The sequence below is a fragment of the Macrobrachium nipponense genome, chromosome 36, assembly GCF_015104395.2.
Source record: "Macrobrachium nipponense isolate FS-2020 chromosome 36, ASM1510439v2, whole genome shotgun sequence".
NCBI lineage: Eukaryota > Metazoa > Arthropoda > Malacostraca > Decapoda > Palaemonidae > Macrobrachium > Macrobrachium nipponense.
The window spans coordinates 49,863,592-49,889,169 of record NC_087220.1 but is presented as its reverse complement, the minus strand read 5'-3'; the positions used below and the strand labels follow the sequence as shown (position 1 = coordinate 49,889,169).

General features: G+C 48.6%; 1 protein-coding gene and 1 long non-coding RNA gene across 3 annotated transcripts in view; both read left to right on the top strand.

The window, feature by feature from the left end:
* Positions 1 to 21,255, top strand: part of LOC135203629 (uncharacterized) — a 28,559-nt gene extending 7,304 nt beyond the window's left edge. Inside the window, exons 2-3 of one of the 2 annotated variants that reach the window (XR_010311977.1) lie at positions 13,193 to 13,313; positions 21,157 to 21,255. This is a non-coding gene — a long non-coding RNA (uncharacterized LOC135203629). The remainder of the gene's footprint in view (positions 1 to 13,192; positions 13,314 to 21,156) is intronic. The other variant, XR_010311976.1, reaches the window with a different exon arrangement.
* A 623-nt stretch (positions 21,256 to 21,878) lies between these two features.
* LOC135203623 (uncharacterized) overlaps positions 21,879 to 25,578 on the top strand; it is a 99,219-nt gene continuing 95,519 nt past the window's right edge. Inside the window, exons 1-4 of the mRNA XM_064233455.1 lie at positions 21,879 to 22,007; positions 22,745 to 22,859; positions 23,018 to 23,679; positions 24,950 to 25,177. Of these exons, the coding sequence (XP_064089525.1) occupies positions 21,993 to 22,007; positions 22,745 to 22,859; positions 23,018 to 23,679; positions 24,950 to 25,177 (1,020 nt within the window). The 5' untranslated portion in view covers positions 21,879 to 21,992. The remainder of the gene's footprint in view (positions 22,008 to 22,744; positions 22,860 to 23,017; positions 23,680 to 24,949; positions 25,178 to 25,578) is intronic.

Here is a 25,578-nt window from a genome sequence, read left to right as displayed (position 1 = left end):
GACTTTTCGCTTTGAGGACGCTTCACGTCCTATGTCTCCTCTTTCGTCAGAGGACGCTTATGACGCCTTTCCTCCTCAGAAGAGAGGAAGGCGTTCTACCGATGAGGACGTTAGTTTCCACGCACAGGCGTGTTCACCTGAGAGGCAGATAGCTGTACCTGCTAGAAGGAAGGAGGCGTCCCCTCGCCCCTCGCCTTCTCGCAGTCTCAGTCCTGCCCCTTCATTTGCTCCTTCGTCACCTACGAAGGATATCCTTGTGTCCCTTCAGGACCAGATTACGTCGCTGATGGCTCAGAGGACTTGCCCAGCAGCAGTCGAGTCTAGGCGTAGGAAGGACGTTCGGCTGCCCGTCAAGAGGACGAAGCGGCCTCATTCTCTCTCAGCTCGCTCGTCTCTCTCTCCGCCTCCGGATCGTCAACGTTCTCGCTCTCCTAGCAGATCTTTTACTCGCTCAGGAGAGGACGCTCGTCAAGACGCTCGTCAAGACGCTCGGCGTTCGAAGCAGGACGCTTTGCGCTCTCGGCAAGTAGCGGTTGAGGACGCTCGGCAGGACGCTCGGCGTTCTAGACAGGACGCTTTGAGCTCTCTTCAAGACTCTTTTAAGGACGCTCGGCAGGACGCTCGGCGTTCGAAGCAGGACGCTTCTGGTCTTAGACAGGACGCTGTTGAGGACGCTCCGCAGGACGCTCGCCGTGTGAAGCAGGACGCTTTTCGAGCGAAGCAGGACGCTTTGGAGCCTGCAAAGCAGGACGCTCGCTCTTCTAAGCAGGACGCTTTTGGCGCTGCTCTTCAGGAAGCTCGCTCTTCCTTTCGAAGGGGAGCTTCGGTTAAGACAGTTAACTTGGCTTCTAAGGATGCTTCTCTTTCGGAAGATGTCCGTGCATCTAAAGAGCAACGTACGGCTGCTTCCGTACCTGTAGTGGATACTTCCAACCAACGGAAGTCTTTATTCAGGATTGAGCCTAAGGGACGTACTCCCTCTCCTGATAGGTGTTCTCCAGTTCCTCTTAGGGAGGAAGGGGAGCATAGTAGTCCAGGGAGTTCCGTAGAGGAAGAACAGCCGGTAGCTTCAGCTGTCTCGGACTACAAGGTTCTTGTTAGGCTGTTACGTTCAGCATTCGGAGACAAGTTCCAGCCTACAGCCCCTAGGTCTCCTCCCTCACAACTTTCGTCGTCTAAGACCGTAAAGACCCCTGAATTCGTTGAAATGAAAACGTCTCTGTCGACCAAGAGGGCGTTTAAGAAACTCCAAGACTTTATGTCCAGAAGGAAGGATCAGGGCAAGACCACTTTCGCCCATCCACCCTCTAGACTCGCAGGGAAAGGAGGAGTTTGGTATGAGACCAAGGAGGATGTCGGGATAAAGGTCCCTTCGTCCGCGTTGGGTGACTTCTCCAGTTTAGTGGACGCCCAGAGGAGGTCTCTCTTAGCGTCGGCTAAGGTGACCTGGACTCCAGTTGAGACTGACCACCACTTGAAGGGTCTTCTTCGTACCCTTAATGTATTTAATTTCCTAGACTGGTGTCTGGGAGTTTTGGACCGTCAGTCTAGAAGTCCTGATTCTCTCAGTCTGGGGGAGCTGTCCAGCGTGTTGTCATGTATGGACAAGGCCGTCAGGGATGGTTCGGAGGAGCTAGTTTCGAATTTTGGAACTGCTTTCCTAAAGAAAAGAGCATTGCTGTGCAATTTTACGGCTAAGTCGGTATCTCCCGCTCAGAAAGCGGATTTGCTCTTTGCGCCTCTTTCGGACCATCTCTTCCCCCAGGCTATGGTAAAGGATCTTGCACAGAGTTTGCAAGAGAAGGCGACCCAGGACCTCTTGGTTCAATCTTCAAGACGTCCAGCGGTTCCTTCCACGTCAACTTTCAGCAAACCCCCGAAGAAAGTCAAACCCTTTCGCGGGGCACCCCCCTCGAGAGCAGCTCCTCGAGGGAGAGGGGTTTTCCAAGAGGAAGAGCTTCATTCAAACCGAAAACCAGCAAGTGAAGATCTCGTCCTTCAGACACCAGTCGGGGCCAGACTGGAATTCTTTGCGGAGTCTTGGAGGCAGAGAGGAGCGGACCCTTGGACCCTCAAGATAGTAGAACGGGGGTACAAGATCCCTTTTCTTCATCCTCCTCCTTTGACTTCGACTCCCAGAGACCTCTCTCCATCCTATCAGGGAGAGAAGAAAAGGGTTCTTTTCGATCTCTTATACCAGATGGTCGAAAAAAGAGCGGTGGAACAAGTCCTGGACCTAGAGTCACCGGCTTCTACAACAGGATTTTCCTTGTGCCAAAGCAGTCATCAGGTTGGCGCCCGGTCCTGGATGTGAGCAGGCTAAATCTTTTTGTAGAAAAGATAAAGTTCAGAATGGAGACGCCTCAGTCGGTGCTGGGAGCATTGAGACCTGGCGACTGGATGGTGTCTCTAGACCTGCAGGACGCATACTTCCACGTCCCAGTCCACCCTCTGTCAAGGAAGTACCTGAGATTCGTCTTGGACAACAGGGTTTGGCAGTTCAGAGCCCTTTGTTTCGGTCTCAGCACGGCCCCAATGGTTTTCACAATGATTATGAGGAATGTAGCGAAGTGGCTCCATTCGTCAGGAATCAGGATATCCCTCTATCTCGACGATTGGCTGATCAGAGCGTCGTCGAGGCAGAAGTGTCTGAAGGACCTTCAGTTTACGCTAGCCCTAGCAAAGTCTCTGGGTCTGTTGGTCAACACCGAAAAGTCGCATCTGACCCCGACACAGTCCATCGTGTTATCTGGGGATTCAGATGGATTCAGTGGCTTTTCGGGCGTTTCCATCCCAGGAACGTCAGCGACTGGGGTTAGAGAAAGTCGCAGCCTTCCTAGAGAGAGAAGCTTGTTCGGTGAGGGAGTGGATGAGTCTGCTGGGCACCATTTCCTCACTAGAAAGGTTTGTCTCGCTGGGAAGACTGCACCTCAGGCCTCTTCAATTCTTCCTTGCGGAAGAATGGACGTCGAAAGGGGACCTGAATGCGATCCTAAGGATCTCCAACGATGTAAGAGTTCACTTAAGATGGTGGCTCGACCCTCAGAAGTTACGAGAGGGCCTCTCCTTAAATCTTCTGAGCCCCGACCTAGTGTTGTTCTCAGACGCTTCCACTTCCGGTTGGGGAGCAACACTAGGGGGGGAAGAAGTGTCAGGCTCCTGGAGAGGGGAACAGGTAGCCTGGCACATCAATGTAAAGGAACTGGCAGCGATATTCCTGTCGCTGCAGTTCTTCGAAGAGAAACTGTCAAGCAAGGTTGTTCAAGTCAACTCGGACAGTACCACAGCCCTTGCGTATCTAAAGAATCAGGGAGGGACTCGCTCCAGATCCCTTTTTCTCCTGGCGAAGGAAGTTCTACTATGGGCAGACGCAAGGCACATCAAGATCCTGACAAGATTCGTGGCAGGGGTTCAGAATGTCAGGGCGGACCTTCTCAGCCGCCGGAATCAGCTTCTGCCAACAGAATGGACCTTGCACCAGGAAGTCTGTCAAAAGTTATGGAAATTGTGGGGACGTCCTCTAGTAGACCTGTTCGCTACATCGAGGACGAAGAGACTTCCTCTATATTGCTCCCCGGTTATGGACCCGGGGGCAATTGCAGTGGACGCGTTTGCTCTGGAACTGGACAGACCTGGATCTTTACGCCTTTCCCCCCATTCAAGATCATGGGGGACGTAATGAGAAAGTTCGCAGCGTCAGAAGGGACAAGGTTGACTCTGATTGCCCCAATGTGGCCAGCAAGAGAGTGGTTCACAGAGGTCATGACGTTCCTTGTGGACTTCCCAAGAACGTTGCCCTGGAGGAGAGATCTACTCAGACAGCCTCACTTCAAAAGGTTTCACCAAAACCTCTCCGCTCTGGCCCTGACTGCGTTCAGACTATCGAAAAGCTGGCCAGAGCGAGAGGCTTTTCAAAGGCAGCTGCGAGAGCAATCGCTAATGCTCGAAGAGCCTCTTCAAGAGCTGTCTACCAGTCTAAGTGGTCTTCCTTCAGGGCATGGTGCAAGAAGGAAGGAATTTCCTCTTCCACGACCTCTGTGAATCAGATAGCAGATTTCTTTCTCCATCTAAGAAATGTGCAAAAATTGGCAGTTCCTACAATCAAGGGTTATAGGAGTATGTTGTCTGCCGTTTTTCGCCACAGAGGAATGGACCTTTCCGACAATAAGGATCTGCACGATCTCTTAAGGTCGTTTGAAACTACCAAAATTCCACAAGCAAGACCGCCCTCATGGAATTTAGATGTGGTATTGAAACATCTGATGCTTAGTCCCTTTGAGCCTCTCCATGAAGCTTCTCTAAGGGACTTAACGAGGAAAACGCTTTTCCTAACTTCTCTGGCGACGGCGAAGAGAGTTAGTGAAATCCAAGCGTTCAGTAGCCTAGTGGGTTTCAAGGGAGACAGCGCTGTTCTGCTCGTTGAACCCTTCTTTCTTGGCTAAGAACGAGAACCCGTCTAATCCTTGGCCAAAGAGCTTCGATATCAAAGGAATATCGAGTCTCGTGGGTCAAGAACCAGAGAGAGCCCTGTGCCCTGTCAGGGCTCTCAAGTTCTATGTGAATAGGACTAGAGAGATAAGGGGTCCCTCAGGTAATCTCTGGTGCTCGGTGAAGAGACCGGATTTACCGTTGTCGAAGAATGCTGTTGCTTTCTTCTTGAGGGACGTCATTAAAGAGGCTCATTCATCTTGCCAGAAGACTGATATGAGCCTCTTTAAAGTGAAAGCTCACGAGGTCAGAGCCGTAGCTACCTCTCTTGCCTTCCAAAGGAACATGTCTATCAGAGATATTCTTGATAGCACCTTCTGGAGGAGCAATTCAGTATTCGCCTCACATTACCTCCGGGATGTGAGGACGATTTACGAGAACTGTAGTTCTTTGGGACCTTACATTTCGGCAGACACAGTTTTGGGGGCTGAAGGTAGCTCTCTCCCTATCCCTTAGCTTAGTTAGGTTAGTTTATTGTGTTTTTTGGTTGATGGTGAGATCTTCTGTGAAAATCTCCCATTCCATAGTGTTAATATCAGGGGTTTTGCGTTAGTTGGTCAGGTGGTGGTCGGTTGCTGTGTTACTGCCATATGTTTGCCTAGATGGTCTTGTCGCATTGTGGTCACGCCCCCGTTGACAGAGCATCCAGAGAGCACCAGCACTACAGGTCAACACCTGGCTGGCAACTCTGATAAAGCATAAGCAGGCTTTTGGTGACAGTAATCACATAGTCTACTTTGCTATCAGGTAAGGAACCAATAAGATAATCTTTTATTTTATTTTAAATTTCCTAAAAAATCCTAGTCTGTCTCTACCCACCATCCGAAGGTGTGATTCAGCTATATATATATCTGTCAGGTAAGTTTCATGAACAAAATGTTATTGTTATAATACAATTAAGTTTGTTCATACTTACCTGGCAGATATATATACTTAGAGTGCCCACCCTCCTCCCCTCAGGAGACAAGGGCCATGAATAAATATGAATAGAAAATGGGAATGGTTCCTGATATCCGCCGCCCAGCGCGGGAATGGGTACTACCACCTGACCCGCCCCACTACGTGTGCCGCGAATTTTGAAATTCTGTCGGACGTCAGAAATACAGCTATATATATATCTGCCAGGTAAGTATGAACAAACTTAATTGTATTATAACAATAACATTTTATGATGAAATTGATAACAAAAACCAGGAATTTGTGGATATTTCTCATAGAAAATACCGCGAATGCGCGAATTTTCCGCGAATAATGCAGGGAAACGTTCCTGAGACAAATCCGCGAATGTGTGAGTCCGCGAATCCGGAGAACGCGAATACGGGGGGTCCACTGTATTATGGATTTTCGTGAGCTGAAGACTATGCCCTGGTGTGGAGGGCTGTAAGTGTGGGGCCTTCCATTCCTTTCCTGAGGTTGACCCTCATGAATTATGTGCTCGGTGTCAGGGGCGCAAATGCTCTCGCACCGAGCCCTGTGATATTTGTTGTTTGTGGTCGGAGGAGCAGTGGGCGCGATATGAGGGGAGGAGGAAGCGACGTAAGCCTGCCAGGGAGTCATCGGAAAGTTCTCCGGCTACTCCCCTGGTCATGGAGACGTCGTCGTCTTTCCATCCTCCATCTCATCTCCCGCATATGGCTCCTTTCCCTTCGGGGGGGTTTCTCGCTCCTTCTCTTCGCCCGATCCGTCGAGCGAAGAGGAGGGTGTGAGATACCCCATTATTCAGTTGTACTCGGGGTCTTCCGTTCGCTCGGGGTGGGATTCCCCCCCCCTACTAACCCGACTTTTGCCTCCTCAGGTGCCTGCAGTGGGTGACGACCTCGGCCAGGTTTGGTTCTCGCTGGGTCTCCAGGCGACACTGAGTGTTTAGGGGCTGTTGCATCACCTGGCGAGTGGCTCTGCACCGGTAATGCACAGTCCGGTAACCACCACTACCACCACCATCTCGACCCCGGGGTATGCCGCCCCTCCTCACCTTGTGTACACTCAACATGTGACTATGGTAACACCTTCAGCTGCTGTTCAGGCGCCGCTTCCAGGTATTCCGAGGAGGGTTGTGACACTGCCGCCCTGGTTCGCCACTTTCGCCTCAGCCCCCGACTTCCGGGGCCCCAAGAGCTCGCCCCTGGAACTGCCGCCAGTACCCAGGATGTCGCTGGCCGCTGCCCCGCCTCCTGCCGTACCTGGACCAACCCCTGCCAACATTGTTCCTGCCCGTGGTGTTGCTGCTTTGCTTCAGTCGCCGGTCCTTCCAGACAGGTGCAGCCTGGTCGTGTTGCTTCGGCAAATGCCCCGGCTCCGTCCTGGATGGGTGACCTGACGACTGTCCTGAGGAAGCTGACGAAGAAGAAGAGGAAGAGGAGGAAGGTGTTGTCGTCGTCTTCATCTTCTTCGTCGTCGTCTGCTGCCGCCTCTTCCCCTTCGACTTCCAAGGCTTCACATCCGAGGAAGAGGCCGCTCCTCCCCCCCTAAGAAGTCTCTTTCGGGAACTTTTAAGGGCCCGTCTCACTCCCATGTGACGGGGGGGTCTTCCGCTGGTCCTCCGGAGCGGGGCCCGTCTCTCCTTCCGCAAGGAAAAGAAGACGGGGACCAGAGGGGTACCGGCTAACACCGGTACCTCCTCACTTGGTAATAGGGGCTCTGCCGCTACATCAGGTTCCGTCTCGGCCTCTCGTTCGCGAGAGGTACCGGGTTTGCGGTCAACCCCGTGCAGCCAAGGCTCAGGCTTCCGAGTTTGCTCGGCGCCTTGACCGAGGCACGGAGCGGAAGACTGGTGAGAGTCGCTCAGGTGACTCCTGCCAGACCAGTGATCGCTCTTGTAGCGATCCGCTGGTACCCAGGGTTGACGCATCGGTCCTAGACCGGCCGTGGGCTGAGGCAAGGAAGAGGTCCCCTCGGTCGCCGGAACCTGCCGAAGCACGACGCACCGTGGGGACAGGCCCCACTCCCACTGCGACAGTGGACTCTGCCGGTCCCCTGACCGCCGCTCCCACCGGGACCAGGCGGGTAGGGGGACCAGCAGCAGCTCCTTTGACACTCTGGACCGGAGCCGCTGTTCTCGGTCCAGCCGCTCTCCCTCGGAGAGCCGCGTGACCAGGCCTGCAGCTTGATCGCCACCGCTGGTTGGCGATCGCCTGTAGCCCCCAAGCACACCGGTTCTGCCGGTGGAGGGGGGAGCGTCAGGTCTTCCTCTCCGATCTCTTCAACTTCCTCGGGTTACACCGGGAAGAGCAAGGCGAACCGGAGTGATCGTGGGGAGCGCGCTCCTCACGGTCCACCACGATGCCCTACGAGCCTGGCACTGTCTTAGGACCGACCAGATCGTATGCGCAAGTGGCCGGAGGATACCAGGAGGGGTCTGTTGCGGTTCCTCCTCCTGAAGGAGGAGGGTCTCAAGAGGCGCTCGTGCTGGAGGGACTTGACAGTCCGACTCCACAGGACGCAGTCACTCCCGAGATCCTGAGGTTGTTTTCGGAGGTTATTGCGCTGATTCGTCAGCACAACGACCTCGGGGATGGATCGCCGCTCCCACCTTCAGAGCCTACGTCCAGGCTCGAGTCGTTCTGGGGTCCTAAGAAGGAACCCAGGACAATGATGGGTCTGCTGCGATCTGCTCTGGCTGACTTGGTGCTGGGCCAGGTGGACGCTCTTGTCTCCATACAGGAGGGTTCGCTATGATCTGGCAGGTCTTCCAAGCTACTTCCCCCGCCTATACTGCGACAGAGAAGATTCTACGTGCCATCGGAGGACCCTATGCCGCCCAAACAGGTTAACCCGGAGCTAACTAGGCTAACTCCAGAGTTGTCTCAGCAGCAGCTCCTGTTCTCGCAGCAAGAGGCACTCGCCTTGGAATTGACCGCCATGGCAGCATTCCAAGCAGTCTCCTGGCTAGACCTGTGGTCCCTCACAGTGTCTAAGGTCGCAGCCACCTTGGAGAACATCACTCCTGAAGGTGACCCGGCTTTCGGGAGACTGTGCCAGTCTGGAGGTAGAGCCATCTCCTACCTAGCCCACCAGACGGCAAACCTGTGGGCCAACCTGGTTTTTTGGCGTAGGGACGCAGTCCTCACCCGAGTGACCAGGGTGGGTGGGTGGGGCGTGATGCGGCTCTGGGTCTTCGCAACGGACCGGTGCGGAGTTCCTCCTCTCTCTTCCCACAGGAGAGATGGTGGATGCTGTGGTGGAACAACGGCACACTGACGACAGTGACCGTTTAGTCCACCAGGCAGTCTCGAAGGCGTCTGGGCAGCCTCGAGCTACTGCGGTGAAGCCCAAGAGTTTGGTTAGCGCTTCCTCTGCGGATAAGACGATCACATCGTCGAAGCCCCGGGGAAAGACTCTGCCTTCGACTTCAAGGAGCGACCGTCACCAGCCCTCCTCCCAGCCCTCCTTCTCACGAGGGGGAGCTGGGAAGAAGTCGTCGAAGAGAGATGGGAAACGTTAGGTATGGCGTTCCCCCCTCACCTGCTGCCGGAAGGAGGGGGGGGGTGCCTGGCCAGCCATTGCGCAACATGGCAGCGCTATGGAGCGGAGACCTTGATAGTAGACGTCCTTCGGGAGAGGTATCTACTACCCTTCGAGTCTCGGCCACCCCTCACCTCCAACCCGGTCCACCTTCAGACTTACGTTTCCGGATCATCCAAGGATGTAGCACTTCGGCAGGAAGTAGAAGCCAAGCTGAGCAAAGGAGCTGTGGAGATCGTCAGGGATCAGTTCGGGCTTCTACAGCCGTCTTTTCCTGGTGGAGAAGTCTTCGGGGGGCTGGCGCCCGGTGATAGATCTCTCTCCCCTGAACCGATTCGTTCGCCAGTCTCGGTTCATGATGGAGACGGCACGCTCCGTGCTTGACTCCATCAGGGAGAACGACTTCATGCTTTCGGTGGACTTGAAGAACGCGTATTTCCAGATACCCGTTCATCAATCCTCCAGGAAGTACCTCCGCTTCATCCTCGACGGGACGGTGTACCAATTCAGGGCACTTTGTTTCGGTCTCTCAACCGCCCCACAGGTGTTCACGCGAGTCTTCACTCTGGTGTCTGCTTGGGCCCACTCGTCAGGGATACGTCTTTTGAGGTATCTCGACGACTGGTTAGTCCTGGCGAGTTCCCGCTTGCAGTTGTTACGGGACAGGGATCAACTCCTCGAGTTCTGCTGCAATCTGGGGATCGTGGTAAACTGCGAGAAGTCAGATCTCGAGCCCAAGCAGAGGATGAAGTACCTGGGTATGCTGATCGATACGGTAGCAGGGTGAGTCTTTCCCGCAGACTCGCGAATCAGCAGATTCAGGGAGGCAGCCAACCAGTTCCTGTCTCGGCAGGAACAGCCAGCTCAGTAGTGGCAGGTCGTGATCGGCCACCTGTTGTCACTCGAGAAGTTAGTCCCTCACGGGCGTCTTCACCTGCGGTCTCTCCAGTGGAGACTAAAGGAGAGTTGGTCACAGGCAAGAGACCCGCCGTACTTCCCCGTGTCCCTCACGGAGGAGGTGAGGCAGGACCTAGCCTGGTGGCTGGACGACAGGAACCTCGTAAGAGGAGTGCCTCTCCGCACCCCCCCCCCCCCCGGAGATGTTGCTGTTTTCAGACACGTCAACCGAGGGATGGGGCGCACACCTGGAGGAGTTGCTGACTGCAGGCGTGTGGGATCATCACGACAGGCACCTTCACATCAACGTACTGGAGCTCAAGGCAGCGTTTCTCGCTCTCCAAGAGTTCCAGGACCGTCTGATGGGACACTCGGTGGTGTTGATGCGCGACAACACCACAGTAGTGACATACGTCAACAAACAAGGGGGCCTAGTGTCTCTCCCGCTACACCAGTTGACCGTGCAGGTGCACGAGTGGGACACGGCTCACTCAATAGAGCTGTCAGCTTGCTACATTCCAGGCAAGAGGAATGTAGTAGCAGACAAGCTCAGCCGTCAGGATCAGGTGATAAAGACCGAATGGTCCCTACCCCACCCAGGCGTGGTGGAAAGGCTCTTCAACCTGTGGGGGCGTCCAGTCGTAGATATGTTTGCCACCCGGCACAACAGAAAACTACAGGTTTTCTACTCAGCTGTGCCGGACCCATGGGCAGACTGCAGAGGACGCTCTTCAACACATGTGGGACAACCTCTTCATCTACGCCTTTCCCCCGTTCTGTCTGATTCGCAAGGTGATCAGCAGAGTGCTGGTCACCCCAAATTTCCGGATGATCCTGGTGGCTCCCAAATGGCCTCAGGCCATTTGGTATCCGGACCTGCTGGCTCTGCTTGCGGAAGCACCGAGAGAGATTCCCTCTTGGCACAACCTTCTCTGCCAGCCACACGTGGAATGGTACCACCAGTCAGTCCAGCCCCTGTGTCTTCACGGCTGGCTGTCCACCATCTCTTGCGAGCGAGAGGTTTTTCTCACCGAGCAGCAACAGAGATGGCTGGGTATATCAGACAGTCCTCTGCAGCTGTGTACCAGGGAAAGTGGGCCATCTTCTGTGGTTGGTGTCGTAGACGGGGTCTATCTCCTCTCAGAGCCACTCCTCAGCAGGTAGCGGATTTCCTCGTTTTTCTTCGCCGAGAGAAGCTCCTCTCTGTCCCCACAGTCAAAGGATACAGGGCCGCCTTGCCCCTAGTCCTGAAACTAAGGGGAGTGGATATCTCGAACTCGTTCGAGATCTCCCTTCCCATGAGGAGCTTTGAGAGGTCTTGCCCACCCAAAGAACTCAGGCCCCCGGGGTGGGGTGTGACTCTCGTCCTTAGGGTCTGACTCGAAGTCCCTTCGAGCCACTCCGAGAGTCGTCAGACAGGGATCTGACCCTCAAGACCCTCTTCTTGCTGGCCCTGGCATCGGCGAAGAGAGTAGGGGAACTTCATGGTCTTTCCTTCGACGTCAAGCATACCAGGGGATGGGGATCTGTGACGCTCGATTTCGTCCCGAACTTCTTAGCGAAGACTCAGAATCCTTCGGTCCCTGACGACTGGTTCGAGTCATTCACAATCCCCTCCCTATTGGACTTCACCGACAACGATATGGATGAGATGCTACTTTGTCCTGTGTGGGCGCTACGGCGTTATCTGAAGAGAACTCGGCACCTCAGGCCAGAGTGTCGACGCCTCTTCGTTAGCACTGGGGTGACCAAGAAAGAAGTATCCAAGAACACACTTTCTTTCTGGCTGTGTGAGGTGATCAGGAGGGCGTATACGAAGCTGATGGTAGCGACGAAATCCGTACCCTTCGTCTGAGAGCCTACGGAGTCAGAGGCATTGGTCCTTCCCTTGCGTTCCACAAGAACTCCGTGGTGCAGGTCCTGAAGGCAGGGGTCTGGACCAACCAGACCACCTTCACCTCTTTCTACCTTCGGGATATAGCCCACAGGTCCTTGGACACTTTTTCCTTGGGACCCGTGGTGGCTGCTCAACAGGTTGTGTAGCTTACCCAGCACCCGAGCAGACAGAACAGTATCGCATCCTTGTGTGACTGCATGAATGGAAGAGTGAATGAGTGTGACTGGCTTCTCTTCCTCATCTTTTTCTCCCCCTCTACCTGTGGGTAGAGGGACGCAGTCGTCACTACGCTGGATGGAACAGGAGACCGATGCAGGTAAGCTACTCGACCGAGCTCCATCCTATCCCTTTCATTAGGGATAGAGTGATTATCCACCACTTCCCCCAACAAGGGGGGGAGGGGGAGTGGAAGCCAACAAGAGACAAAACCCATGACTTCATATTGCCTCTTGCAATAGAAACAAGTTCTTGCTTGCTAGTTTTAAGAGGTACGCTTGCCTCCCTCTTATTACTTGGGTCCAGAGGTCTGACCATTGATCCTGCGGTACATACCCCGATCATTGGGCAGAGGCTAGGATCCCTCCCTCTGCTCTTACGACCAGGGAGGGAACCAAGGTTGGACGAACACCAGTCTGTTCATTGACTCAGATTCCACCCACCAAGAAGTGAGTCTTCCTATTGTTAAAGGACCGATGGTTTGTATTGCGTATCGGAACAAATAACAATTTGTCGAAAATTGTATTTTTCCTAACTATACAAACCTGAGGTCCTTTACACATAGTCCCACCTCATGCCACCCCTCACTCTGTTTTTTCTGGGCCTAAAGCAAAGTGATTCTTCACCTCCCAGTCGCGCGGTACGCTGACTGTCGGACAAGCAGTTAACTACCGAACTCCCTTGTTCGAAGCTTACGACCGTTTCCAGCTGCCGCAAGTTACATTCCTATTGTTGAAGGACCTCAGGTTTATATAGTTAGGAAAAATACAATTTTTGACAAATTGTTATTTTTTGTCGGTCAACTATAATTAACCCCCCCCCCAGGGGCTAGTAATGAATACGGTGAAATACATTTGACCCCAAGATCCTAGCAGTCCATATGGAGTTGTTACTTAGAAATACCCTGTTGCCTTCAAATCCCACTAAAAGTTTTGGCAGAGCCCGGGACCCTGCTGGGGGAGCGCTCACCCTAGACCCACTAGCTGTAGCCTTGTGCCTACAGCACTTGGGAATAGTACTGTAGTATTCCCCATATTAAAAAATCATAATATCCATCTCGTCGCCCTGTGAAATTTCCTTAAAATGTGCACTGTTACCTCTGGCTGGTGTCATATCAGCACATCTCCACTGCTGCTGTGGAACTTCTGACCTTGGTTGGTAGGGCTGATTTGACAATATTCATTTTTTTTTGCCTATATCTGTCAGTCTTTATTTTTGTTGTCCTAATTGCAGGGGCCAAGTTTTTTTCGGGATCTTTCCCTGGCCAGAGTTCATTGACGGGTGCCCATCCCAGTGGCTTGATTGCAGCAATAAGTAGGTGAGGAACCAAGAAGACTGTTGGAGTCGTCAGGAGGTAATATGCCCCCTGTCCCGTATTTACTGCAATGCAATGTTTGTGAGACCAGTGGCTATTTAAATGCTTTGGTCTTGAGATCTTCTTAATAAAGAGACACAGAAAGGTGTTGTAGAGCATGTTACTGTTGGACCTCCAAGTGCAATGATAATACTTGGCGAGTTATATCAGAAAATTTCTTGGAGTAGGATGTTCCTTTAATACCAGACTAGTACTAGGCCATATCAGCCTTTAGCATAGGCATATGCCAGGGTGTACAGTCGACCCCCCTTATTCACAGGGGATGGGTACCAGAGCCCCCACGAATAGCTAATATCTGCAAATACTTAAAACCCATCCAAAAATGCTCAGAATTGCCAATTTTGATAGTTAAAACAAAATAAAACTGTAAAAATGCTCATAACTGAATATTTTCATACATTCAACTTCCCTGTCAGATATATACTTAGCTATAGACTCCGTCGTCCCCGACAGAAATTCAAATTTCGCGGCACTCGCTACAGGTAGGTCAGGTGATCTACCGCCCTGCTCTGGGTGGCAGGACTAGGAACCATTCCCGTTTTCTATCAGATTTTCTCTGTCGCCGGTGGTGTCAACATTTTTGTTACTACCTCCTGACTGGAATTCTTTTTTCAACGCAATTGATCTTCTTTCGGCCGACTTTTGGTGACGTACTTGGATCGTTGTTTTGGCATTCGCTATCGTGGACTTGCTTTTGGATTTTCCTAAGAATGTCTGACACGAGTGTTGGTGTGAGAGTGTGTGTGAATGAAGGCTGCAAGGTGAGGATTCCGAAGGCTTTGGTAGATCCTCACACTATATGCCGACGTTGTAGAGTTGTTGAATGTTCTTTGGCTAACACCTGTAATGAATGTGAAAGGTTGAGTGCTGAAGAATGGAAGACTCTAACTTCTTACTTGAAGAAGTTAGAGAGAGACAGAGTGAGGAAAGCGGCTTCTAAAAGCCTAAGTAGATCTAGATCTAATGAACCTTTATCTAGTTCTGTAGCTTCTTCTCCTATATAGAATTATTCTCCCTCTGTATCAGGCCGTTCACAGTTTGCAAATCCGACAGATTCTGCATCGGAAATTGCAGACCTGAAGGCTTCCCTTCAAAGGATGCAAGAAAAAATGGCGGCTTTGGAAGGTAAGCAGAGTGATTGTGATATTTCAAGTGATGTAAGTGTCCCCAGTGTAGTGGAGGGGGCGTCTGGTCGGCTCTGCGACGCTCCCAGGCCTAGACCTCTTTCAAGCTCCCTGGCCCAGAGGAGAAGGAAAGTCGAAAGCCTTACGGAGGTTGTGGAGATTCCCCACTGATCAGGCGTCCCTTCGGCAGGCTCTGTATCGCCTCAGACTGCCAGGGACCGCCATAGAAAAAGCGTCCTGCGTGAGTGCTTCTCTTCTTCAGGATCTCCCTCACCGAAGCGCGGGTGGAAGGAAACAAATCTGTCTCGCCCATTGAAGAGGAACTGGAAAGAGCCTGCTTTTGATTCTAGCCCCGAGCGCTTTTCAGAAGAAGAAGCGCCCTCGGTTATCAAGAGAGCTAGAAAATAGTCTACTCCCTTTGCTGCAAGGGAACCTCAAGCGCCTTCCAGATCACCCTCTCCTCCTTATGAAGAGGAAAGAGAGGCGTCGACCAAGAAGATCCTGTTAAATCTACAGGAACAGTTAGCATCTTTGGTGGGAGTCCTATCCAAAGAACCTCCTCGTAGAAAGGACAACAAGCTGCCTATCAAGAGGTCTAGACACCGATCTCCTGCCAGGCGCAACGAACCCTCCAGGGGAGATGTCGCACAGGCGGCCATCTCTGTTAGGAACCTAGCACTGGACAGGCGAGAGGAAGAAGAAGAAGAAGCGCCAGCCAGGCGCGTGGCACCAGCCAGGTGCCAGGTGCCAAGCAGGCGCCAGGCAACACCTGAAAGTGATTCGCCTAACAAGTGAGAAGTTTTCGCAGGGTGTGAAGAGCCAACCAGGCGCAAGGCGCCAGATTACAACCAGGATCCTTCCAGGCGCCAGACGCCAACCAGGCACCAGCCAGGAACGAGGCGCCAACCAGGCACGAGGCGCCAGCCAGGCGCGAGGAGCCAGCCAGGCGCGAGGAGCCAGCCAGGCGCAAGGCCCCAGCCAGGCGCAGAGGCCCCAGCCAGGCGCTGAAGAGCCAGGGACAGGACGCCAGGTGCCAGCCAGGCGCCAGGTGCCAGCCAGGCGCCAGGTGCCAGTTAGGCAAGATTCGCCAGTGATTAGACATAGGGAGGCGATGTCACTTCGTCCCTCACCTATTAGAAGCCCTTCGCCTTCGGGAAGAGTGAGGTCGAAGGAAGAAACATTCGAAAAAAGGGATCAATCTCCTTCTGACCCTCTCGAGCTAGAAGAAGTGTCAGTAGATGAGGCTCCAAATAGAGAAGGACTTTCTAATTATAAGGTTCTAACAGCATTCCTTCTTAAAGAAAATATGGAGATTCTCTGACCCCAGCCGCTCCTCCTTCTCCGAGCTCTCTCTTTTCGAGTGCTAAAGCTCTGAAGTCGTCGTCCTTCCTTAAAATGAGACCGGCCATCTAAATGAAGAGGGCTCTCCAGTCTCTTGGTTCCTGGATAAAATCGAAGAAGGAACTGGGGAGGACGGTGTTTTGTATGCCTCCCGCCAGACTGACGGGCAGAAGAGGCATATGGTACGAGACAGGAGAGAACATGGGACTGTCTCTTCCTGCTTCGGCGGAATCTGACTTCTCGAGTCGCATAGACTCGTCGAGGAGACATGCCTTAAACTTGGCTCGAGCGACATGGGGCCTTTCTGAATTGGATCACCTCCTCAAGGGGCTTTTCCACGTCTTGGAAGTGTTCAATTTCTTGGATTGGTCCCTTGGGGTTTTGGCCAAAAGACCCATGACGCAGAAGGCCTAAACCCAGAAGTTTTGCTGAGCATCCTGGCATGCATTGATAAAGCGGTTCAGGATGGTTCGGGAGAAGTCACCTCTCTCTTTGGAGCGGGAATTTTAAAAAAGAGAGCGGTTTTCAGTTCATTTTTGACTAAAGCCGTCTCCCTCGCAGAGAGCCGCTTTACTTTTCGCTCCATTATCGGACCATTTGTTCCCTTCTCAGTTAGTGAGGGATATATCACATTCTCTAACTGAGAAGGCAACTCAGGATCTTCTCATGCAATCTTCTAAGAAGAATAGACCTGTGGTCATTGAAGAAAAGAAAGGGGCTCGTACATCTCAACAGCCCTTTCGAGGAGGCCCTCCTTCTAGAGCACCCTCCAAAAGGAAGGCTACGGAAAAGCGAGGAAGAGCTTCCTTTCGACCCTTTAAAAAGGGTAAATGAGATCAAGATCCTCCAAACACCAGTAGGTGCCAGGCTACAGGGATTTGTGGAAGTCTGGGCACGGATAGGAGCCGACACCTGGTCGATGTCAGTCATCAAGAAGGGATATTACATCCATTTCAAGGACAGTCCTCCCCTGATGTCAACACCGAGGGAACTGTCCGCCAGATACAAGGACCCTGTACTGAGGGATACTCTTCGACAAATGGTGGAACAAATGTGGGACAAGAGGGCAATCGAACTAGTACTGGATCACAACTCCCCGGGGTTTTACAATCGCCTTTTTCTAGTCGCGAAGGCTTCAGGGGGATGGAGACCAGTCCTAGATGTAAGTGCACTGAACAGATATGTGGAGAAGGAGAAGTTCAGTATGGAAACATCTGCATCAGTCCTTTCAGCACTACGCCAAGGAGACTAAGATGGTATCTCTCGATCTTCAGGATGTCTATTTCCACGTCCCGATTCATCCTTCGTCGAAGAAGTACCTTTGTTTCATGATGGAGGGAAGGATCTATCAGTTCAGGGCCTTGTGTTTCGGCCTGTCCACAGCTCCTCAGGTTTTCACGAGCCTGATGAAGAATGTGGCAAAATATCTTCACCTAAAGGGAATAAACATCTCCCTCTACCTAGACGACTGGCTCATCAGAGCCAGATCGCAGAGACAGTGTTTGGAGGACCTTACAACGACACTAGACCTTATAAGGTCACTAGGATTACTCGTAAACCTCGAGAAATCTCAGATGATCCCCAGCCAGAACATGGTTTATCTGGGGATTCGGATGGATTCTCGGGGTTTTCGAGTTTTTCCTTCTCAGGAGAGACTCACAAAAGGTTGCGTAAAAGTCTCCAGCTTCTTAGGGAAGGAGCGCAGTTCAGCGAGGGAATGGTTGAGCCTTCTGGGGACCCTTTCCTCGCTGGAACAGTTCTTTCCTCTAGGAAGACTTCATCTCCGTCCCCTACAATTCTTCTTAAAAAGGGTTTGGAACTGGAAGACAGGACAGCTCACCGACACATTTCCGATTCCTCTAGAGGTGAAAGATCACTTGAAGTGGTGGTTGCCCCCTCTAGAGGAAAACAGAGGTGTGTCCCTGGAAATTCGGAACCCAAACTAAGTGTTGTATTCCGACGCGTCGGAGACGGGGTGGGGAGCAACCTTGGGAACAAGAGAAGTGTCAGGCACCTGGACAGAAGAACATGTGTCATGGCACATCAACTGCAAGGAGCTCTTAGCCATACATCTTGCTCTAAAGGGCTTCGAGTTGATAGTCAGAGACGGGGTAGTTCAGGTAAACTCAGACAACACCACCGCTCTGGCTTACATACGGAAACAAGGCGGGACGCATTCGTTCTTCCTCTACGAGTTAACGAAAGACCTTCTAATATGGGCACATCAAAGGAACATTATTCTACTGACAAGATTTGTCCAAGAAGAGAGGAACGTGAGAGCGGACAGGCTGAGCAGGAGGTTCCAGGTCCTTCCCACAGAATGGACCCTCCACTCAGAAGTGTGTCAGAGCCTCTGGTCTCTTTGGGGGAGACCTCAAATAGACCTGTTCGCCACGTTCCTCTCCAAAAGTATAAGCATCTTTTGCTCGTTGGTAGAGGACCTCAGAGCATTCGCAGTAGACGCCCTTCTCCTAGATTGGTCGGGACTAGATGTGTACGCCTTTCCCCCATTCAAGATCCTGCGGGAAGTGTTCAGAAAGTTTGTGGCCTCAAAGGGGACAAGAATGACACTGATGGCCCCATTTTGGCCAGCTCGAGATTGGTTCACAGAGGTAATGGAGTGGACGGTGGACTTATCCAGATCTCTTCCAAACAGGACAGATCTGCTCAAACAACCCCACTTTGAGAGGTATCATCAAAACCTCCCTGCTCTTGCTCTGACTGCCTTTCGACTATCGAAAGACTCGTCAGAGCGAGGGGCTTTTCTCGCAAGGCTGCAAGCGCAATCGCTAGAGCCCGCAGATCTTCTACAATGCGAGTATATCAATCGAAGTGGGAGGTGTTCAGAAGATGGTGTAGGTTGAAGAAGCTGTCCTCCTCCAATACCTCTGTGACCGAAATTGCCGATTTCCTTCTTTTCCTGAAAGAGAAATCTCATCTTTCTGTGTCAACCATAAAGGGATACAGAAGTATGCTCTCAGCCGTATTCAGGTATAGAGGCCTAGAATTGGCTGACAATAAGGATCTGCACGATCTAATTCGGTCATTCGAGACGTCAAAGTCAAGAGAACCAAGAGCTCCGAGCTGGAATCTGGGCCTCCTTTCGAGACATTACAAGAAAGTGCTTGTTTCTGTTGTCTCTCGCTACGGCGAAAAGAATTAGTGAACTGCACGCCCTAGAGTCTTGTGTGGGTTTTAAAGGAGACTCAGCCATCTGTTCGTTTCAGACTCTGTTCCTAGCGAAGAACGAAAATCCTTCAAAGCCCTGGCCCAGGAGCTTCAAAGTAAAGGGCCTGTCTAACCTAGTAGGTAGGGAGGCAGAAAGGTCCCTTTGCCCAGTCAGAGCACTAAAATTCTATCTAGATAGAAAGAAGCAGATGGGGGGTTCTCAACAAGGTCTATGGTGCTCTGTAAAAGACCCGAAAAGACCTATGTCGAAAAATGCCTTGGCCTTCTTTGTTAGAAGCGTTATAACGGAGGCACATAATAACTGCCCAGATGACTCCTTTAAACTTTTGAGAGTAAAAGCTCACGAAGTTAGAGCAGTCGCGACGTCACTTGCTTTCCAAAGAAATGTCTCTGAAGGATATCTTGGAAGCGACATGTTGGAGATGCAATTCAGTTTTTGCATCTCATTACTTGAAAGATGTTCGGGTAACTTACGAGAAATGCTCTTCTCTAGGTTCATTTGTGTCAGCGGATACGGTCCTGGGTATTGGAGCAAGCACCGATCCTTAATTTTATTATACGTGCGTAACCTCTTGTTGGATATGTTCTTGACTTCCTGCTGGAAAGAGTGTTAGATGTCGCACAGGGGCCCGTCACTTTTTTTTTTTGGCTCAGTAAGGAACTCGGGTTGTATCTAACTAGTAGAGGGGTACAAATTTTTGTACTTTAATGTGTGCGTCTTTACTGTGTGATTCGAGTTATTGGTTGTTTGTGAGGAGTTTGGGGGATAACTCTTGACAATCTTAGAACTAACACAGGTGTTAGGATCGGTGATTGGGATCAGTTGTGTGCTCCTTAAATAAGGTGTGTTGTCATGTTAGTGGATTAGCACCCATTGACAAATGCCAGTTAGGCTCTGCCGAGTAAGTGGAAAAGACCCCATCGACAGACCCACAAGAACTCTTGGCCACAGATCAATCAATATCTCGCTAAGGCTCTTGAGGCGAAGCAGTCTCCTAGGCAGTAGCCACGAAGTCTTCCGCCTAATCAGGTAGGAACCAAAAGGTCTATAAATACCTACAACATATGTTATTTACCTGTCTATTTCAGTAGTTTTACCTGTCTCTTACCTCCACCAAAGGGTGCAATCAGCTAAGTATATATCTGACAGGAAGTTGAATGTATGAAAAAAAATTTTGATATTGTTATAAAATACAATAAAAGGGTTTCATACATACTTACCTGGCAGATATATACGATAAATGGCCCACCCAGCCTCCCCGCAGGAGACAGGTGGAAGAGAGAAAATCTGATAGAAAACGGGAATGGTTCCTAGTCCTGCCACCCAGGGCAGGGCGGTAGATCACCTGACCTACCTGTAGCGAGTGCCGCGAAATTTGAATTTCTGTCGGGGACGACGGAGTCTATAGCTAAGTATATATATATCTGCCAGGTAAGTATGTATGAAACTTTATTGTATCATAACAATATCATTTTAATAGTTTTATCACATAAACTGCATTTAGTCATGAAAATGATATGAAAATACAGTAACTTGTGAATATTTCCCAGTGAAACATACTGCGAATAGGTAATTTTTCTGCAAATAATAGGTATATATGGTCCAATGAAAAATCCATGAATAGGCGAGTGCGAAAAGTGGGACTTAACTGGTTAGAAAGTTACTGAAATCACCTTTCCCTTAGTGATGTACATGACCTGGAAGCTGATGTTTCGAGGTGGTGACTAAAGGAGTTACCAATTCTCAGTTTCTCCCATTTTTATGAAAGAAAATTATATTTGCATCTTAGAAAACCAGCAACAATGGGAATTCTAGTATCTCTGAAGAATAGTGGTAGGAGAAAACTTTAGCCTCTTTAATAGGAGATTTATTGTTATTCAGTGACCAAACTTTCCAGCGCCAAAGATGCTAGTAGATAAAGAACTTCAGGATTATTTATCTTGAAAAAATGTAATTTGGTTTAAAAATATAGTAAATTTATCTTGATTTTGTGAGTAAATATGTAAGCACCATACACATTACATTATTTACTTTATGAGTATGACTGTCATACAGTGTTGTATATAACTTGTTGCTTATTTCAAAAAACCTTTATGTGTGTGTGTGTATGTATGTATGTGTGTTTGCCACAGTTACGTCCTTTGATTCTTTTTTTTTTTTGCCACAGTTACCTCTTGAATCCACGATGAAAGCAATGCAGGTGAATCTGAAGTGGAAGAACTATCAGAGTGTATACAGCCAATACCTGCAAGAATATTGTAATCAGGTGAGGTGCTTTAGTATTTTAGGTGTAGTTTAGCTGCTGTGTGCATGCATGTAAATTAAATTATCTTAAAATTATATATTTTCTGTCATTGCTCTCATACCATGAGCAGTAATGGTCAGTGGAGCCACAGTAGTATGTAGTAGTAATAAGAAGAAACTTATAAAAAGCCCCTAAAAATGGGGCCAAGGTTGGGGGGAAAATATTATGGGGGAATAGTTGCCCCAGCTAACCAAAAAAAGAAGGTCTAAAAGGGAATTTGTAAGAAATTGGCTTAATGTATTTTTCAAGTAATTGTTTTGTTGTTCCAAAAGTAACCCCCCCTTTGGAAGCCCCAAAGAAATTTGTCCAGGTTGGCCCCATAGATTGGCTAATGATCAGTAATGTTGTTTCAAAGTAACCCTTGGAGCCCAAATTTGCAGTGTCAGATGCCCTAATCATACTCCATCTTTTTTCTTTCAGATAAGGTTGTAATGATTTTATTGTAACCATTTTTTTTGCCAGGGGCCTTTCTGTTTTTTCTGGATTTTGTGCCATGATAGGCCAGGTTGTGAGGAACCAAAAAATCTTTTATTGGGGGTTTTTCCAACCAGGGGAATTAAAAATTTTTTTTTTTTACTTTGTCAGCATGCAGTCACTACTTTGAGGATATATTCCAGAAGACTCCCAGCGACAATGCTCGACCTGTTATCATCTTTAATGACATATCAGTTGGAATTTTAGAATGGCTTCTGTCATACATGTACTGTGGTGAGGTAAGAAATTTGTAATACAATATTTCAGATTTAATGATGTTTTTTCATGCAGAAGTTTGGATTCAATCTATTTCATCCATCGTTAGTAAAGTTAAAAGTCCTGATTCAAGGTTGGGCTCTAGCTTGTAGAATGTGAAGCATCTTCTTTTGGGAACATTTGCTTTCTGCTAGAAGTGCTTTTGATTAATTTCATTATGATTTTTTTTAATGAAAGCAGTAGCAACCCTGGCAACACATTTTAAGACCCAGATAAAGATTTAGAACTCCATCAACATTTTCCATTATGAAATTAGATCAGGTCCTCACCAGTGTAGCTATACATACAAACATCATTAGAGATTAGGAGGTAATAATACTTGTTGGCCTTTGATAAATATACTACTGAACCCTTAATATATCAGTAGTTTGGGGTTTATAGGGGTTGCCTATTCAATAGACATGTCATCCATTTGGAGAGAATGGAAATGACAGCTACTCTCAAGAAATGGTGTAGTAGTTATGAAACAATGTTTAAAAGAATGTGATAAGTTTAGCCAGAATTTGAATGTGTGGTACCAATTGATTCCTTTTCTTAATATTCTTTATAAAGGAAAGTTTGTAAAGATTATACAAAACTGCATGCAATATATGTCAGTCCAGGGAGTTAACTTTTAGTTAACTGCTTGTGGAATTTAAGAAAAATTGTATTTTGTCGTGCTGCTCGTACTTGAATGTTGTTTTTATTTTATTTTCAACAGGTGACAATACCTAGGGATTCTATCTCTTTGCTATTTAGATTAGCTGAGAAATTCAAAATCAAAGGACTGTCCCAGCAGCAGGATCCAGAATTGGATAAGAGACAGGTTGTACCTGGTATGTGGTGAGATATTTTTTATGTTAGCTATTGTGTTGTCATGAACATTCTTTTAGAATGGCATTGGGTGATTTAGTTTGAAATGGCTGGCTATGTAGTTGTAGATGATTCTATTTTATTACATTTCTGTATACATGTAAAGTTATAATTCTTACAGATAATGTTGAAGGTCTGGATGATGGCAGTGTTAATATTAATGCTCCAAAGAAACTCAAGAGGAAATTTCCTAAGAGGAGTAATCTTCAGACCAAGAAGTCTACATCATCCGTATCACTGGGACGTCGGTCAGATTCATCAAGTTGTGTGCTAACTCCTTCTTTGCAAACAGTTGCTAAATCATCTGTGTCATTGAAACTAACATCAAAGTCTTCAAGTTGTGTGCTGACTCCTCCATTGCAAACAGTTGCTAAATCACCTGTCTCACAGGAACTTCCGTCCAATGCTACAAATGTGATAGTAAAACCGTCTACTGCACCATTGAAAAATAAAGGGAGCCCTCATTTGTTGCTATCTCCCGCTGATGCAGTGCCAGAGACGTTAACATCCCCCGCAAGGCCAATTGTGTCCATACCAGTGTCTTCCTTGTCAGAAAGAATCCCCTCTTTTATTTCCCGTAGTCAGATGCCAATTCTAGCCAGTCTCCTCGTTGGAAAGTCTGAAGATACACAAAACTCTGTTCCGCTTAAAACAGTTATACCATCATCTAGGTCATCCACAGTAACTGGAACTTCCACAGCCAAACATAATAGATTAAGCGTTGTCGAGGGTACCACCTTCAAGTTTTTTCCAGCTGGGAGAACTACTAACCATCCACTACTGGTAAAGTTTTGAGTTCTACATTAACAACATTGGATATTTATTAATTATTATTCAAAGATGACACACAGAGTGAGTATGATGTATAGAAACAGTGAAAATTAAAAAAAAATTTTGCCATCTGTTATTCTTTAAGCAATGGTTTATATTTAGATCATTTTCTTTTTCACCTGATTCAGATATGTCAAATTTTTCCAAACTGTAGTACGTATTACAAAAGCCTTCCCTGCTGTTGCTAGTTTGAAGTGAGGCTTGAGTTGTTATGAGGTAGGTTAACCAGGCCACATCATTCACCCTTGTAGACTCCTAAGGTTGGCTTAAAGAATTTGTTCTTCAAGAAGTTGAACAGCAAGGTGTGAAGAAACCAAGGGGAACAAATGATTGGAAAAGTTAAAGTCTGTCCTGAGTCACTGCAAAGAACCTCTAGCCCAGGGGCATCTACCTGCAGGTAATTTCATTGGAAGAGTTCACCACTGCTTTGATTTTGTGCTTCATATATGTATTTGAAATACTATAAGGAAACAGTAACTTTGGGATCTAGTGGATAGTTCTTGGTTCAAGTTCCATTTTTGTTTTAAATCAGTTATGATTATGTAGGGAGTCTGACCATGGGCTGGATATATCAGTATATATTTATTATTTGGGCTTAATTTAAGTGTGTGGAGGAGATAATCTAAATGGCTGACATGTTTGTACTGTTGGATATACATTCTGATCAGACTGCCAGAATTTTTAGATGTACGCACTCCATACTCAGGAACCTCTCCTGTTCCTAGATCTTTTTTGTAAGAAAATACCTGAAGGTTTTGAAACTAATATAGGGTTCACTGCAAGGGGACACATGGGATTTCATATATCCACCAGTTTCTTTTTATATTAATGTATTTTTAAGACCTTTTATGGTGTGAACCCAAGTATTGGATTTAGATATAAATTACTAAGAAGCATTTTCACAAAGCTAGCTTATCCACTGTGTTTTATAGACATGGCAATAAAGAAATCTAGGAACATCAAAGTTCCAAAAGAAAAAAAATATGGATACCGAAAGAAAATGATCCTAGAATTGCCATTTCATAATTGGGTCCAAGAAATTATATAAACCTGAAAATTTTAACAAATACAGTGTCTCTCCAAACAGAAGAGCTATAGGGACAAATACAGGAGTTATGCTTTCGATGCAGAATTGTGGAAAGGGACAAATCCATTACTACCTATATGAGGAATAATGTAGTTGTAAAGTAGGTACAGTACCTTGAAACATTTTTTTTTTCAGCCAGAGATCAAAGACGAGGGAAAGAATGAATCTATTATATTGGGTCCAGATGGTACACTGTCCATACTCGGTATCAGAGCAGCAGCTTCAGATATGGAAGTAGTTGCACAACAAGCTATTGGAGGTGTGGGGGAAGGCTCCAAAGAACAGGCCAGTGGTGAAGAAAGGGGAGCTCTTACTCCTCCACCAGATGTTCTTTCACAAATGGTCAAACCTTGCTTGAAAATGGTAAGTTCAGTTCTGTTATTGATTTCTTGTGATGATGCTGGCCAAACTGTTTAGTACAGTAATATTTTTGTTGTTTTATACATTCAACTTCCCTGCCAGATATATACTTAGCTATAGACTCCGTCGTCTCCGACAGAATTTCAAATTTCGCGGCACACGCTACAGGTAGGTCAGGTGATCTACCGCCCTGCCCTGGGTGGCAGGACTAGGAACCATCCCCGTTTTTCTAATCAGAATTCTTCTGTCGCCCGGACCATCAACATTGTTGTTGGTTCTCTCGATTGGTTTTTCTTTTTTCACCGGCAATTGATCTTCTGACCGACTTTGGTGACGTATCTGGATTGTTGGATTGGCATAGCTTTTGTGGGCCTGTTTTGTGGACTTGATTTGGATTTTTTTCT